At 37.3% G+C, this 15,612-nt stretch overlaps 5 protein-coding genes across 8 annotated transcripts in view; 3 read left to right on the top strand and 2 right to left on the bottom strand.

Moving 5' to 3' along the window:
- Positions 1-15,612, bottom strand: part of LOC131677187 (serine-rich adhesin for platelets) — a 945,885-nt gene that overhangs the window by 667,112 nt on the left and 263,161 nt on the right. The gene's annotated exons all lie outside the window — the stretch shown is intronic.
- The window catches only part of LOC131677189 (tubby-related protein 4), a 99,579-nt gene that overhangs the window by 52,403 nt on the left and 31,564 nt on the right, over positions 1-15,612 (top strand). The gene's annotated exons all lie outside the window — the stretch shown is intronic.
- On the top strand, positions 1,818-2,510 carry LOC131677210 (uncharacterized). Of its 2 annotated transcripts, none has more exons than XM_058956918.1 (3): positions 1,818-1,987; positions 2,090-2,195; positions 2,264-2,510. In XM_058956918.1, the coding sequence occupies exons 1-3, from the start codon at positions 1,947-1,949 to the stop codon at positions 2,399-2,401; spliced, it is 285 nt and encodes a 94-aa protein (XP_058812901.1). In that variant the 5' UTR covers positions 1,818-1,946; the 3' UTR covers positions 2,402-2,510. The 2 variants fall into 2 exon arrangements, with proteins under 2 accessions (XP_058812901.1, XP_058812900.1); XM_058956917.1 differs by having other exon boundaries at positions 1,828-1,987; positions 2,056-2,195; positions 2,264-2,492.
- Positions 2,816-4,054, top strand: LOC131677211 (uncharacterized). Its single transcript, XM_058956919.1, has 2 exons — positions 2,816-2,920; positions 2,986-4,054. Exons 1-2 carry the CDS (start codon positions 2,833-2,835, stop codon positions 3,264-3,266), a joined length of 369 nt encoding a protein of 122 aa, XP_058812902.1. The 5' UTR covers positions 2,816-2,832; the 3' UTR covers positions 3,267-4,054.
- LOC131677214 (uncharacterized) lies at positions 11,290-11,901 on the bottom strand. Its single transcript, XM_058956921.1, has 2 exons — positions 11,693-11,901; positions 11,290-11,478 (listed from the first exon to the last, which is right to left on the bottom strand). The coding sequence occupies exons 1-2, from the start codon at positions 11,858-11,860 to the stop codon at positions 11,296-11,298; spliced, it is 351 nt and encodes a 116-aa protein (XP_058812904.1). The 5' UTR covers positions 11,861-11,901; the 3' UTR covers positions 11,290-11,295.

Here is a 15,612-nt window from a genome sequence, read left to right as displayed (position 1 = left end):
AGATGCCAAATTTCACATCAGTTGGACAATTTTAGAACCCCGTCCATTTCGCTTGAAGTTTTTAACATTGGTGCTGTGGAAAAATATGAGGAAAATATATATTAAATGCCATAACTTTTAAAGTAGCACTCAAAACATTACAATTTATACCTTGTTTTGAAAAAAAAAAAAAAAAAACATTCTTAACATTTCAATGGAAGAATCTTTGTTTCCCAAAACATGGGGAAAGCTGGAGCTTTAGAGCATTTTGTTCAAAGAATTCATAGCCATTCTACTCTATGCTGCAAAACATACATTTTTTGTAGTTTTTTCTAGCGTGAGTAAGTCTCAGAGATCTGACGGTTATCATATCATATCGGATTTAGTCATTTTTTTGTGCATGTATCTCTATTATACTTCAAGCAATTTCTTTTAAGTACCTTGTTGAACGTAGAAGGTTATCAGAAACAGAGGAAAAACTGATTCGTTGCCTATAGAATTCAGAAGCATTTGATTTTTTTGCCATTTAGTCTAGAAACCTATTTTTTTTTTTATCAAATTCCCTAATACCCAAACTTTCCGTATTGTTCCTGAAATGAAACATTTACCATGTAATTCCTGAACATTTTTCACACTTAAAATAGAAAATTGAATAATAATTTATTGTTAAATGGAGTTGATACGTGGTATTTGATGATAAAATGTAGAATCGGGACTGAATGTCAAAGGGTCTAGTGCATCTTAGTTTTAGCGATGGCAACTCTACTTTTATTTTGTTACTTATGATCTTTCACATTCAACAAGGTACATTTAATAAAATTTGATGTAGAAATATTAGAGATGTATGCACGACGAACTCATATGGAAAGTGATAGGATGCCATAGAGTCCCAGTTTCTCGTATTCTGGGAGTGTTCGCGGGGGCTCCGTTCGATTTCTGAGACTGTTTCACGTTGGAGGGACAGCAAAATATGTAGAACAGAGTAGGGAATGGGGGATTTTTGGGACAAAATGACGCAAAAACCTAACTTCATGTATTTTTCGAGAAACAAATACCTTTCCATTAAAGTGCTAAATTTCTATAAATTGTAATTTTCCGAGTACTACAGAGCGAGTAAAGGCGCTTTAACCTAGGCTCATTAGCCAGGGCAAGGAGGTGTAAATACCTTTGTCCCATCCCAAAGGACCAAAGGAGTGACATTAACCTTCTTAGCAAACTCACTCCCAACGATTTATCATATCCCCTTAAAACTGAAACGGTCGGTACGGTTGTCCTCGTTTCTTCCTTCTTCGATTCAAAAGGATTCGTTAGTTAGATTATTCATTAAATGAATAATTTAATTGCCGTATAATTTTGAAACATCTTTAAACACAAACTCTGCACAGTTGGCCTGGCCGTTTTAATATTTGCACATAATATGCTTCAAATATTAATGTTGACAAGAAAAACACTAATGAATAACTGCAGTGTTTTCCAGGATGCTTTTCAATACTGGCTGTGTAAGGGTAAGAATAGAATAGTTAACCTCAAGCGATAAAGTTCAGCAACAACGCAAAGCTGGGGTAATGTTGTTTAGTTTCAGAAAATGATTCAATGCGAATCGGCACCAGTCAAAGTGTTTGAATAACACCAAAGTTAGCTAACTCAATATTTTCGCAATAGCTTTTGTATGCTCTGATTATTTCTTATCGGATCATAATTTCGTTCATTAACATTCAAGAAATTCTCTTCAACTTGACGATTGTTTTTAATAAAGGTATCACTCGATTGCTTTCTCGGTAATCCACCGTAAGACAGCACAATCTTATCTTCCTCCACATTCAACATTAATATTAGCATTTTGGTGTCTGCGAAATTTAGTCTCTAACAAGCCGTTCGACTGAACAAGGTCCGTCCCCCCAAAGACGAGCCACCATGTGCTATCAAATTTGTGTACTGCTGATGCTGACAGCCTGCGTGGCACTAGTATGGTCCAATTGTTCAATTGGCTGGGGTGCTCGAAAACCCGGTAGGTATTTAGTTTAAGTTCCTCAAATCAGACGTTGAGATTGACCAAAGCTCCAATACCGTTTGTAGTTGATTATAAAATGCATGTTCTTCACGCACGAAGCGGACCCGTGGCCGAACCGATCAACATGACGCTGGTGTTTGATTACGAGACCAATCCGGCCGAGAACGAAGAAATGACGTTTTCTTATTTTTTGGGATCATTGGCGGTATGTTCGTTGATAATAATTATTTTACATGAGCGTTGCAATGATCATCTTTGATTCTACTTTGACAGAATTGCGTTATCGAGATCGATACTAAATATGACGCTAAGAGAAGATTTCAAGTGAACATGTCCAGCGTAGTACCAGTGACGGAGATGTATGGAAATGTTACCATCTTTGGGATTCGTTGGATGAATATAACAGCATAAGAATAATAACTTAACGAATTGCTTGGATCATGAATTTGGATTTACGTGTACTATAGGAATTGACGAAATAAATTCATAAAAAATGAATAGTTTTATTTGAATGAGACCCTTGAATTATAACGTTATCTATTATGAATATAAATGATGGTATCATCCATTTGTCGTTGTCATATGGTCACCGGCAAACCGGTAGATACGAGAGTATGGGGCCATTAGCGATTATTGATTATTGAATTATCCTATATGTTTTGACTTCCGGAGCGGGTCATCCATTCACATTCGCTCGCCGAAACGGACGTATGTTAGTCATGGTGTTTATAGCTGTCGTCAACGGATAAGATAACGAAGGTATAGAAGCTTGGAATATCGAATTATTTCAGGTGATTTGCTCAGTACTGTATTTTTAATTCACGAATCAAGATCGGTTAGACATGAAGTTTTTACTTCTGCTATCGTTGGTGGATGCATTATGTGGCATTTCGGCAGCCAGTAGCCTTCAGTTTGGTTCTCGAGTCACAGGTCAGTACAATTCAGCTTAATCCCGGAACTATCCTACTGTATGTATTTACATCCGCCGTATGCAGGTGACAAGTTGCTTTATTCCTGGTGGCTAGAGGCTGGGCCATACCAGGAAGCACGGGAAATTATGCTAAGCTTCGACTACCGGACAGATGATATTTTATTCGGCAGTGAACATTTGACCATGTTCGAGTTGACCAGATCCGACGACCTGATTCCGAATTATTTCGGTTCCATAGTGCTGAATAACACGCATGTGTACGTTACTCCCGTTCGCCGAGCCGTTACCCAGTGGGGTATGCGGGGCAATCTCTACGGTTTGGATGAGCAGCCTTTTCCTGGATAGTAAAATTAAATTTTTTGGAGATTTATAGAAATTGTGATTTTGTGTATAGTTTGACCTTATCATCGTCAGCGTGGAATAAATTCAATTTCAACGATGCGAATCAATCGTATTGTGTAATCTGGTGTAGTGTTGTTGTGTAAACAAAGATTCTGTATCCGGCTATTGAGTTAGATGATTTGGTTTTAACACAAATTTAATACCGAATGATAGGAGGAAGCGTTATAAGGCAGTAGTGCTCTATTGAACAATTGTGCGAAATTGTATTACACAAGTATAAATGTTTTATCTTTGTCAACGGTTGTGTGAGCAAAGCTCTGTCATGAGTTGATTGTGATTAGAGATTTCAATTACAGAGCTTACTGGACAGATCTTTGGCGAGGACTTCTTATACCCTGATCCGGTTTATTGAATTTTCCAAACGTATAGCCAAATACCTAATTGCAAAGTACAAATCACCATAAAGTGAATTGAGATAGGCTTATTTCGGACTTTTAGTCAGCCACGAATTTGTTTTTGTGAATAAAATTTCTGTTGCGCCGCATAGTTCACCGTTGTGTTTGTTTTCCAACGAAAGGTAATCGAAATGTGAATATTTAATAAGCCAAAACAGCCGCACACGTCCGTGGTGTTCGTTGGGAATCCAAAAATTGCTAAGGATATACCGAGATCTCGTTCCGCATTTCGCATCAAAGAGGGAAGCTTGTATTCCATGTACGCTAGCTGTTACTAATTCATCTGTTGTGGCTTAAAGTGGATTGCTACAATAGTTACTGTAGCAGAAGCAAAGGCAGCGGTTGTTTCATTCGACAATAAAATTACATTTGTTGCTAGGCTTTTCGATATATGAGAAGTTGTCGAGGATCAGTTCAATAGTATTGAGAAGGTGTTGCAATGCACCACTGCATCGCAAATTATGTTCAGTCTTCGATAGTTCTTTGTATTAAATATGTTTCCGCTTTGATAGAAGTTGTATCATTGTTTGCGTGAAATTTTGAAAATAAGATAAATAACACCAATTTTAAAGTCAATGATTCACAGAAGCTTCGAATTTGAATCTTGGTTGCTGAGAATTCAACCGAGTTGCCATTTGAAAATGAAAAATTGCATCACTGATTGATTGAGCATTTCTTTTGCTGTAGTTTGCTGCTCTTTCAAATACACCTAAAATTACAAATCAGATAACATAAATAATACAATAGTTATCATATGTTCCACTAGAGTGGCGATAACTAGAGGCGGGGTGAAGAATAGTGTTTCTATACTACGTTCGCTTTGCTTTTTAGGTACCAATAAAGATTTTCCCAAACTCAGGTTTTAATTTGTTTGAAACGGCACTATGGTTCCAGAAATACGGGTTAATAAGTGCGTTCACGTATATAAATCTATTTTTAATATATTTTAGACGGGCTTCATCATGCAAATGGTGCAAACGCTAACAATGCAGAAATGATTTTCTTGATTGAATATTTACATTATTGCTGGTATTGAGAAGTTTCGATTGTAAATATTCATCACTTATGACAGCTCCGGATGTCCTAGAGAAGCAGCCGAACTTCGGTATGAACCGAACCCTAGCATTATAGCCATTAATGTTAAGCGAATTTCATAACTAGATCAATTGATATTAAACACCTCTATGGACGAATGGCATGTACGATTAAAGCCTTTCAAATAGACAATTATAATAATTAAATTCGTCAAGTCTTGTTGTTGTGTTGATTATGTAATTGTGTAATTCGAGAATAGAATAATTATACCAATCGGTAGATTAAAACGCTTTCTACTTGGGAAAAACACAACGGCTTTCATATATACACCCCCTGCTGCAAACGTCATAGTCCAAGTAAAGAAAGAAACCCGAAACAATCAGCTCCCATGGCGCTATTTTTATCCGTATCATATGTCAAATTAAAAGAAAATTTCCTTCAGTCAGTGACACCTTTCCGCTCAGTCCCGTCAGGTAACTATATTTACTCTTTTCCGGGACTCCCTTCTGGGTGCTATTGGAAGGAAACTCTTTTCACCTATAATACACCGGTACAGATTGATTCCTGAAACGATAAATCGGTACACGTGGAACAGTTACAATCATTTGTCGGCATAAGCCGATTGAATGAGGAAAGAGGAAAATATGAGCCTTCAATTTAGGAGCAGCACCGTGAACGTTTTTTTTGTCTAATCGAAAGGACCAAACCATCGTAGCGTAAAGTGAAGAAAAGCAGAGTGTACTTGGATGTTTGTCAAGTCGGTGCCAAAAAAGAGTCGTACATCAAAACATCAACGAAGAGCTTGAGCGAATTTTCTGAAAAAAGTTTGGCCTTTCATAAAATCTGGAAATGTTTCTAGGCAAGTAAAGGTGGGATTGCTATAAATAATACTACGTACATGTCGAGATCAACACTAGATTCACGTGAGTGTGTAGTTCCATGAAAAGAAGGACAGAGCCAATTAGGTTGTAAGGAGAATAAAATATTCAACAGCCCGGTGAAAGCGGTTGAAGATAATTTTAACCTAGTTGAACGACAAATATTCACGGAACACGTACCAAAGATAAAACAAAACATCAGGTCTGACATCAAGTTAATTGGATTGGTTCTGGTTATGTCAGTCTTGCCAGGACAGGATGTGGTGAGGTAAGCGAGGCGTTGTTACTTTATAACGGTTTCCCAGCTAAAGGGTATCATGAATTACATGTAAAGTTACTAGTAGCTGTGCCGAAAAGGAGGAAGAAAATTTGTTTGCATTGCGAATTGGCGGGGGTGTAAAAATGCAAGATCTCAATATTGCGAATTTTACCCCTGAATAGACTCACAGCAAAATAATTTTGTCACACGAAAATATTCTCACACCGCATCTACCATAGTTTGGTTGTTGCGGTGGCTAAAAACAAACAACATTTAACGCCCTCTCTAGGATTATGCGTAAGATGTTCGGTTCGTTTATTTGCTGTTTCCCGTGCAGAATATTTATTTTGCTGCTTTAAAAATGTACACGAAAGTCTATCTATAGACGAAACGTGCGATATGTGTATTGGAAAACTGATACCTCAATTGAAATGGATTGATGTGAAACATATACAGACGGTGAAAATCGAGCTTAGGCTTTCGGAAGTCACGTATTTTCAATTCAAACCTAAAAACATACAACATGCAACATAAAACATGAAAACACGAAAACACGAAAATACGAAAACATGAAAACATGAAAACATGAAAACATGAAAACATGAAAACATGAAAACATGAAAACATGAAAACATGAAAACATGAAAACACGAAAACACGAAAACATGAAAACGCGAAAACACGAAAACACGAAAACACGAAAACACGAAAACACGAAAACACGAAAACACGAAAACACGAAAACACGAAAACACGAAAACACGAAAACACGAAAACACGAAAACACGAAAACACGAAAACACGAAAACACGAAAACACGAAAACACGAAAACATGAAAACATGAAAACACGAAAACAATAAAACACGAGAATACGAAGGCACGAAAACATGAAAACATTGCTAAAAAGTAATCTTCTCCCAATGGATAATTAATCTACTCTGGTAGAGTAATTACACTTAATGTCCACTTCCCCTTAAGAATCTCATTTAAACTTGAAATTGTAGGTGCGAAAATGTAGTTTTCCTTATCGTTGTTCTAAAACCCAAATGTTGCCCAAAAGCTTACTTGTAGCTGGAATTCGACTTTTTTTTCCTAACCCGCGATAAAGTGATGAATAATGATTGTAAAAAAACTCTATTATTTATATGACCTCAAGAGCGATTGTTTTGTTGTAAAAATTCACAAAATAAAAGCATTCAAAGAAGAACAATCCAACGACTACTATTAGCGTGTGCGTATTTCGCTGTTCCCTTTTTCACAAATCTCAAATCCTCAATGCCGTTCATTTTCTAGGATGTTCAAACACAGACATAATTTCTTTTGCCCCATACCGCGAAACAAAACTAACTGGGGGCATAAGATAAGTATCGGAAAGAAGATGACTCAGAATGGTCCGTCGAATCAATCCTGGTAACTGAAGGCGCCTTTTTTCCGGCCGCCACCCCTCTTGTAACCAATTTTCTATTTTATTGTATTGACCCTCTTCCGCTTCGCCCCTTCCTTCCCATCGGCATCGCTGGCAGTTCAATTTCTCGGCTCGGCTCGGTTCGAATGTGAAATCCATGCATTATTTGTTGCAAAAACGGTTATTATGTCATGAGTCATGATTTTCCAGCACTGCACTCGCTATGGAAGCTTTTTGAGACAAGGAGTAGGAGTATAAGTAGAAGGAACTCTTCGCTTTCTTCGTTTATGTTGTAATCAAAGATGACGTTTGGGTTTCTTTTGATACAAAGTTGAGAGCCAGAAGCGTTCAATGGAGTTCCATGGTCAGGTTCTGCTTTCTCTTCGCGTCGGGAGGGGGAAATGGCTGGAAAATCACTTCCGGGCAAATGTATCAAGTTTCAAGTTTTGTGGAATGTATTAGAGGAGAGGGGTATCTTTTGTTGGAATATCAAAGTGGGACGAAATATAAAATACAATGAATAATGCATGAGAGATGAATTGAATATTATTGTAAGACGTTTTTAAATGAGTAACAATAAAACCCCTTATCACTCGTAGAAACATTGGCCTACTTGGAGAAGTTTGACGCAGTGTTTTACACTTATAATTTAAGTGCTGCCCAGTTAGAGTAGGATTGCTCGAAACAATTCGAATATATACATATGGAAAGGTTTTCAGTAACACAATTTTTTCATGAGTAGAAAAACTCCTTTCGAGTTCCGTTTTCACCACTTCTCATTTATATTAGCAGAAAATAAAATAAATCACTTTTTATGCATATTCTGAACATTTGGGGAGTTTGTTGCGATAAAAAATATGATCGAAACAATGAAGCACATTCGAGCTTACATATTTTGGTGTAATGAGAGTTTAAAGTTTTAGTTTTTCCATTCGTGTGGTCTATTACTATGAGTGATTACAGACAATTACATACTTCAATTCTACAGATTGTACTTATAACTGTCTGTCCGCAAGTGGAAGGTAATAGGTCAAGTTATAAGCCTTGCAAGTATTTGTGAGCAAAACATAAGAAGTACAGACTTTGTGGTTGTTGGATGTTGTGTTTTATGGATTTTCTTGCATACGACTTATTTGTTTCTATCCGGTTTTTCGTCCTTGTCGGCTTTTTTAAAGTAGAACTTTTCAAACGATTCCAACGCCGATTGAATTCAGTCCAAGTTTCACGCTGGAAGTTCTTAACTTTATTTTCGATCATTCATACGTAATATTAAATCATATACACTCAGGTTTTTTTACGCGGTTTTTTTGCGCGGTATTTTTTACGCGGATTTTGAAATTTACGCGGATTTTGAAATTTACGGTATCCATTAACAAGGTTCCCATTAACGCGGATTCTTAAATTTACACGGTCTTCATTCACGCGGATTTTGAAATTTACGCGGTTTTCATTTACGCGGTTTTCAGTTACGCGGCCTGTATCCCCCGCGTAAAAAAACCTGAGTGTACTATGATGCTATGCCCTGAAAATTATTCCACGGAGTGCCAGGAATGATAGAATAATATGTTCTTGTGTAACCTTAATAGTAGTGCTGCAAGTGTTGATGAAAAATGTTTTAATCCATAATTTCCTCTTACACATCTGGTCACAAGAATTAATTAAGAAAACAGACATTCCCAAAACTTACTGGAATCCCGTTGCCATTAATCGCTTCCACCATGAGCAAAATCCAACACCTAAACTGAGGACCTACGCAGTAGGCAAACGCTTTGTCACACTTGGGCGAAAAACAGATATCGCAGCAGACAGGAACAATATATTTATCTTCTGTCAACGGAATGAGCAAAAAACTGCGAATAAGCTATGATCAGATCCATTGGCCGAGGGAAAAGCCATTGCCTACTGGCGGTGGAAATGCGTTTTTTCTTCTTATTTTCCGCTATTCGAGTTAGCCGAGCGTGAAATCGTTCGTTGTCGTTTTTATTTCTCATGTCCACCTACGTACGGCGGAAAAGGAGGACATTTCTTGCAAAGTAAAGTGTGAACGACTATTGGCCGCTATTCAAGATGTTGTTTCGGTGTGTGGTCACAATCTTCAAAGAATCTTTGCATCAAAACGATGTAATTAGTAAAAATGGTATTATGAACTTTGTCATATTTGTGTAGTTTGTTAGACAATCTAACATGGTGCAGCCGTAATTTATCTCTGTTGATGACCACTACTGTTCTGACAGTCTTCGGAATGCCGCTGATAAATATTCTTCGGTCTCCGAGTCCACAGGCGTTATCCCGAATCATAAAGTCTCACTTGACAATAGCCGAATTATAATCCAAAGCTTCTCGTCATTGTTATCCGCAATGAAACTATTTAGAGTAGCAATCGTTCTCGGTAAAGACCATCATTCCGAGCGGGGTTTCCCTAGGAACAAACTTTTAACGATTATTACCGCAGCTCTCAATTGTGCCAAGCTTACTCACGGATCACATATTGTAAATGCGTTATCGGTGTATTCATATCTGCCCACAGCAGTGTTGCTTTGGGAGTTCATATTCCTTCCCGGAAGCTAAAAATGTTTACATCTATGAGTAAATAAGGAACACACTCCTGGATGCTTGGATACCGTTGTATTCAATCAGTAGAACATTTATATATTGATTTAATGTAATATTTTGGTTTTTCTAATACACCCAAAATTTCTAATACTTCTCAAACACCAACCAAAACACAGCCAGCAATATTCACCACTGGGGGGCGCTATTTCCTTTTTTCCGCGCCGGAATGGCGCATTTTTGTACCCAATCAAAGAGCAATTTCATTGCCTGCAGGCACTACCACCATCTGTCGTCCGTGGAACAATTTATCTTTGCAAGATTTGCATACATTATGGCACTTTGTAACTGCCTTCCAAACTTCCGACAACGCGTGCCCCATATTTGGCCGACGAACCAATCGCTGGGTGTGCTAGCTTTTTGTTATCTTCTGCTCACTGACATCATATCCGGGGTTGACGAATGGATTTTTAATCAGTTTTAAGGGTTTGACCGACCACGTTCGACCCAACAGGGTGTGTTACGAAAACTGCGGATGTAGGCGTGTCATTCGCCTAAATTCACACTACCGATAGCTACACATCAGATAACGAAGAGTCACAAAGCTTAACCGATCGTCATTTCTACTCCGTCCGATGTCGAGCAGGGAGGAAAAATCGATTTTCATTAAATTTTTAAAATTGCATTTTTCGTATTTTTTTACTACCTTGGCTTGCCCGAGGCTATAAAATCCTAGCCGGTCCAGTTTGGAATGGGTAGCGAGTCGTGGGTTTAATGGCTTCGGCAGGTATGTTATGTTGTTGTCGAAAGAAGAGAACAGTACTTACTACGTTCAAGCTCCTGCGGGATTGATTATTTATTTCTCGTTGGATACTATGTGAGTTTAATACCTGCAAGCTTGGATGATACAATATGTGTTGCAGTATAACAGGTTGGGTACATTGGGAATTTGAAGTAGAGTTTATTGTTTGAGGTTTGGTCTGTGAGGTTTTGATACGAAGTGTAATTGTTTCATACAGTCGGGTCTCCTACTACACGGACTCATACTATTCAGATTCCTACTACCCGAGGATAGTTACGCACGGGGTGTCGTGGCTCTTTCCCTTGCTGTGTAAAGTGAATCTCTGACACAGTGGACGTTTGTTTCTTCACAAATCGTGGGATTCAAATGATGGTCTTGTCCTTAATACGCATCTTGGGGTTCGCTGTAAGCGTGTTTGGAATCTTCTAGTTGCAGTACAGGAAAACAATCGCAGTTTGTTTACTACTCTTAATAATCGAATTTTTTGGTGCTTTTCCTTTTGCTAGTTTTTCTTTAGCAAAAATAGTAATTTAACTTAGTATGTTTCTAGACATATTCTGACTATTTGCCGATACAATATTTTTAAAACGCATTTTTAGGCATCTAATTAGTCTCCTAGTGGTCGAGAACTCCACCACAATTTAAATCATTCACCCGAAGGTGTATGCAGGATCGTGAATCCCTCAAGCAATGTTTCGTGTATTTCCGGCGTCAATTCCCTCAATGGTAGCAATGGGGCGTTCCAATAATATTCATACTCCTGGTAGAAGCGGAAACAACAGGTACACACTCCGTCACAGCAGATGTTGCGTGTGAATCCATAGAAGTTCTGAAAGATAAACAACGATTTGTTTTTAATAGAAACACAATGTTCAGCAATTTAAAGATCATGTCAATTGAATTGATTAACCCTCCTGAAGTCGCATACTTCAACAAATGCACGTTTTTTTAGAAATTCGTGTGAAATCTTCTTAGAGTGACCGGTATTGACGCGACACCAGGTGGATTGAATCTGTTTCGGGAAACGAAGAAATAGTTTTTACCTGGTCTAACGCATAACAATAGGAATCTATAAATGGCTGTGATCCGTGTACGTAAAAATTGCAGCCCGCTCTAAAAGCCTCACCACCATGGGTACAAGCGGTATCGAACGGGAGAGTATCGATGAGCTGCGATCCAAACAACAGCAATAAACCGAGAACTAACGCCATTGTGAAATGTAGTATGTTTGAAAACAACGTCCTTATATATACCGGAGATTAAAAAATTAAGTCTTCAATATTCACATACGTTTGACAACTTTTCCACGAAGTATTGTGACACCCGCAGCACCTGGCTTTGAATCTTAGTTTAACTATCGCAAAATTCGGTTCCGTCCGGTGTGAAACATGCTTCTGAATTTTAAGCAGGGTTCGATGGCAATAGTAATAGCTGGTGATAAGATGCCGCCATAAAATGTAACAATAGTATGAGATGAATATTTTCATTCCGGTTCAATTAGGATTACCACATTGGTTATGCTAAAACCTGTTATACGTAGAATCCGGACACTTTACTAACCCTTTCATGTCCAATTTATGTCTAGTAAATATAGAGTTCCTTCACAATTTTTCTTTAAACTGTTAAGGTCAAGTAACTCAGAGCGAGTAAGGGCGCTATAACCCTGGCTCATTAGCCAGGGCAGGGCTAAATACTTCTGTCCGATCCCAGGAATCTAGGACCAAAGGAGTGACATTAACCCTCTTAGCAATGTCACTCCCAACGATTTATCAAACCCCCATCAAATTGAAACGGTTGTGTACGGCTGTAGTTTAACTTATCTTGCTTATGAGATAAATGATCGGGAATTAACTTTAACTCTTTGGAGTTCAGTAAACCAATAGCATGATAATTGTCATTGCCGGCCGGATACTTAGGATAGGATAGGAAATGTTGATGTAATACCTACTTAAGAAAGGACTTAAGACTCTGCGACGCTACCATAGGTATTACGGAATTGGATTGAAGGACAGGTATAGGTCTAGGATTCGCCACAAGCAGGCAATGCGACCTCGAAATGAATATGTTTTATGCGGTGGGATGGTTAGTCTCCGAGTATACGAATACTCAGAGCAAAACGATATTTAGCTAGATTTTTCTTGTGGTTAAACTCTGGATAACCGGCCATCGAGAGTGCCTAAGCTACAGCAATTTAAACTCCAAACAGCCGGTCGTGGGAGTATTACTAAATCTGTGAGATAGTCTGATATCTACAGGGTGTTTGTTTCATGATTAAGAACCTCTCGAGGGGTGATTGACTGTCATATTTGGAGAGAAAAAAATCGGTCCAGACATACCATCAAATCTCAACCGTTACAGAGTTATTGAACTTTTTGTGTAAAAAACTTATTTATCTTAAAATACCTCTAACTCAAAAGGTATATTTTGTATTTTAAATCTTTTAGTTCCATTGGAAAGGTGAGAAAATTTCCTATTGAATGGTTTTCTAATATCTTTCAGTTAATTAGTTTTAATTATCTTTTAGCTGTAAAGTAGTTAAAAGTTGGTGGCTTTGATGAGGTTTTTGTTAATTTTCTTAAAATAACGAATTATGAGTATAGCAATATTTATTATCCAAAAGTTGGGTTTTAGAACGATTCATAATTTGTTCTTCAACATCATATTCCTATCTCTTCCCGTTTCTTTCATTACTAAACGTTTCCTGTAATCGACCTGCAAGGGCTTAAAAGACTCTAATCTAAAAAATATGCTTTATATCGTTATTTCCAAGGCTTCGTTGGAAAGCTGAGAAAATTTTCTTTCTATGTATGTACAAATATCTTTTAGTTAAGTGTACTAAATGACTTTTTACTAGTAAAATAACTCAAAATTAGGGGGTGGGCGTAGCGTATTGGTAAATCGATTGCCTTATACGCAGCGCATCTGGGTTCGAGCCCCGACCCCGCACATAGGGTTCGAAATTTTTCATAAGAAATTTTTCTAACCCGAAGAGGCGAATGACCTTAAGATTAAAACATCTATAATCGAAATAAAGAAAAAACTCAAAATTTGCGTTTTAATGAAGAGTTTTGTAATTATTCTACTTATTAATCAACTAAATTTATCGTTACTATTGTTCATTTGGTGCCTCTTAACATTCTCTATAACTTGTTATTTAACTTTTTATCTCTATCACTTTTCATTTCGCTGCAATTTAATAGTTAACACAGCATGACCTCACCACAAATGTAGTGGGTTCGAAATCGTTGTTTTTGCATATGAAACGAGGTGATAAAAATGATTTTGCTTCGAAACTAAATGAGATAATTGAATGGAGTCAAAGAAAAAGTTGTAGAACTTGCTGAGATGCATTAATTCCATGATAATAATGGAGATGTTTATTATTTACTATTTTAGGAAAATAACGAAAATGCTAATAATAACACTAACTTTAAACTAATTTACTTCTGAATGAATAGTAAATTCACTAAACTGAAAGGTATTAATACATTTTTCTCTGCAAAATTTTCCTGGCTATTGAATAAAAATAAGAAAAAGTACAATAAGTGCCATACTTTTTCAATAAGAGCTAGTATTAGTGAAAATGAGATAAAAATATCCAAATTCAATAACCCGAACACATGAAAACAAGAAAAGATATGTATATCATGTCAAAGAACAAATTATGCAGCTCTTCGAGCCTAACAATCTGAATTATTAAAATGGTGATGTTAACTTTAAAGATTTTCGCGAAATGAACGTAAAATCGATCAAAATTGTTAAATTTTAAATAAATTGCTGTGAAAAGGTTACTTAACCTCATTAGCTGAAACATGTGAGGACATCATTCAATGGAAAATTTTCTCACCTATCCAATGGATCTAGAAGATTTGAGATGCAAAGTATACTTTCTGAGCTAGAGCTATTTTAAGACAACCAAGTTTTTAACACAAAAAGTTCAATAACTTAGTAACGGTTGAGATTTGATGGTATGTGTAGAACGATTTTTGTTTTCCAAATATGACAGTCAATCATCTCTCGAGAGATTCTTAACCATGAACCAAACACCCTGTATAATCGGGTATAAAATTGGGTAGTAGGTAGAAGTAGACGCGTTTACATTTGGATCAGGCTTTTTCTATTTTATTGGGGGTGGAGGGGGCGTCATTACAATGTATCATGCTCCTAACAACGATGCTATTAAAAGTTCGTATTCTGTCTTCTTCCTGATCTCCTCTTGGGTCCCCTAGATCTGAAGCAGATCAATCGACTGTTAAGTAAATCAGAGAGAGAGAGAGCTGGTAATATGATCCTCCACAAGTGACGCCCTCTTCTCTATTTATCCTAATCTTGTTGAATGCCACTTCCCTCGGCTATACTACCTGCTTATTCAATTTACAATTTTTATGTGTTACAACTAAATCACAGAGAACAGATATCCAGGTTCGATCAAACAATTTTAAAATATTTGTTTTCCCATTTGAACTAATATCCGCTAGAACACTACGGTCAAAATGTACTGGTATATCCGAATATAATTATGACAGTCATTTCGACATCAATTATGTGGTCCACTGTAAACACATCAATTGTGTTGTTCGCAGTAAAACTCGCGCACTAAATGGAACCTCTAGCGGTAGCGTCACAATTACCGTTGGATGAGCCATAATTTTTTTTTTCAATTTTGACACTTAAGATGGACGTCTGTTCTCTGTGCCTAAATCGATGTTGCTTCTCAGTTTTGCACGTCCCAGAGGGAACTTGGCCTTAATCCTACTGCTCTGTCATCGATGTTACGTGATATTCATTATGGAATATTGTTTGTTTTTGGGCCATTCATAAACATATGTCTCGCAGAAAAGAAAAAATCCTACTTCACTAGTACGTCTCAAATTCATTTAGTTTATTTCTAGATAATTCATGTCAAGCTACGCTTTTTCCCAACTATCAATACGCTACACCATTTATGAACCGCCCTTTGGTG

The sequence above is a fragment of the Topomyia yanbarensis genome, chromosome 1 (assembly GCF_030247195.1).
Source record: "Topomyia yanbarensis strain Yona2022 chromosome 1, ASM3024719v1, whole genome shotgun sequence".
NCBI lineage: Eukaryota > Metazoa > Arthropoda > Insecta > Diptera > Culicidae > Topomyia > Topomyia yanbarensis.
Note: the sequence above shows the minus strand (reverse complement) of the source record. Positions and strands in the feature narration are given on the sequence as shown.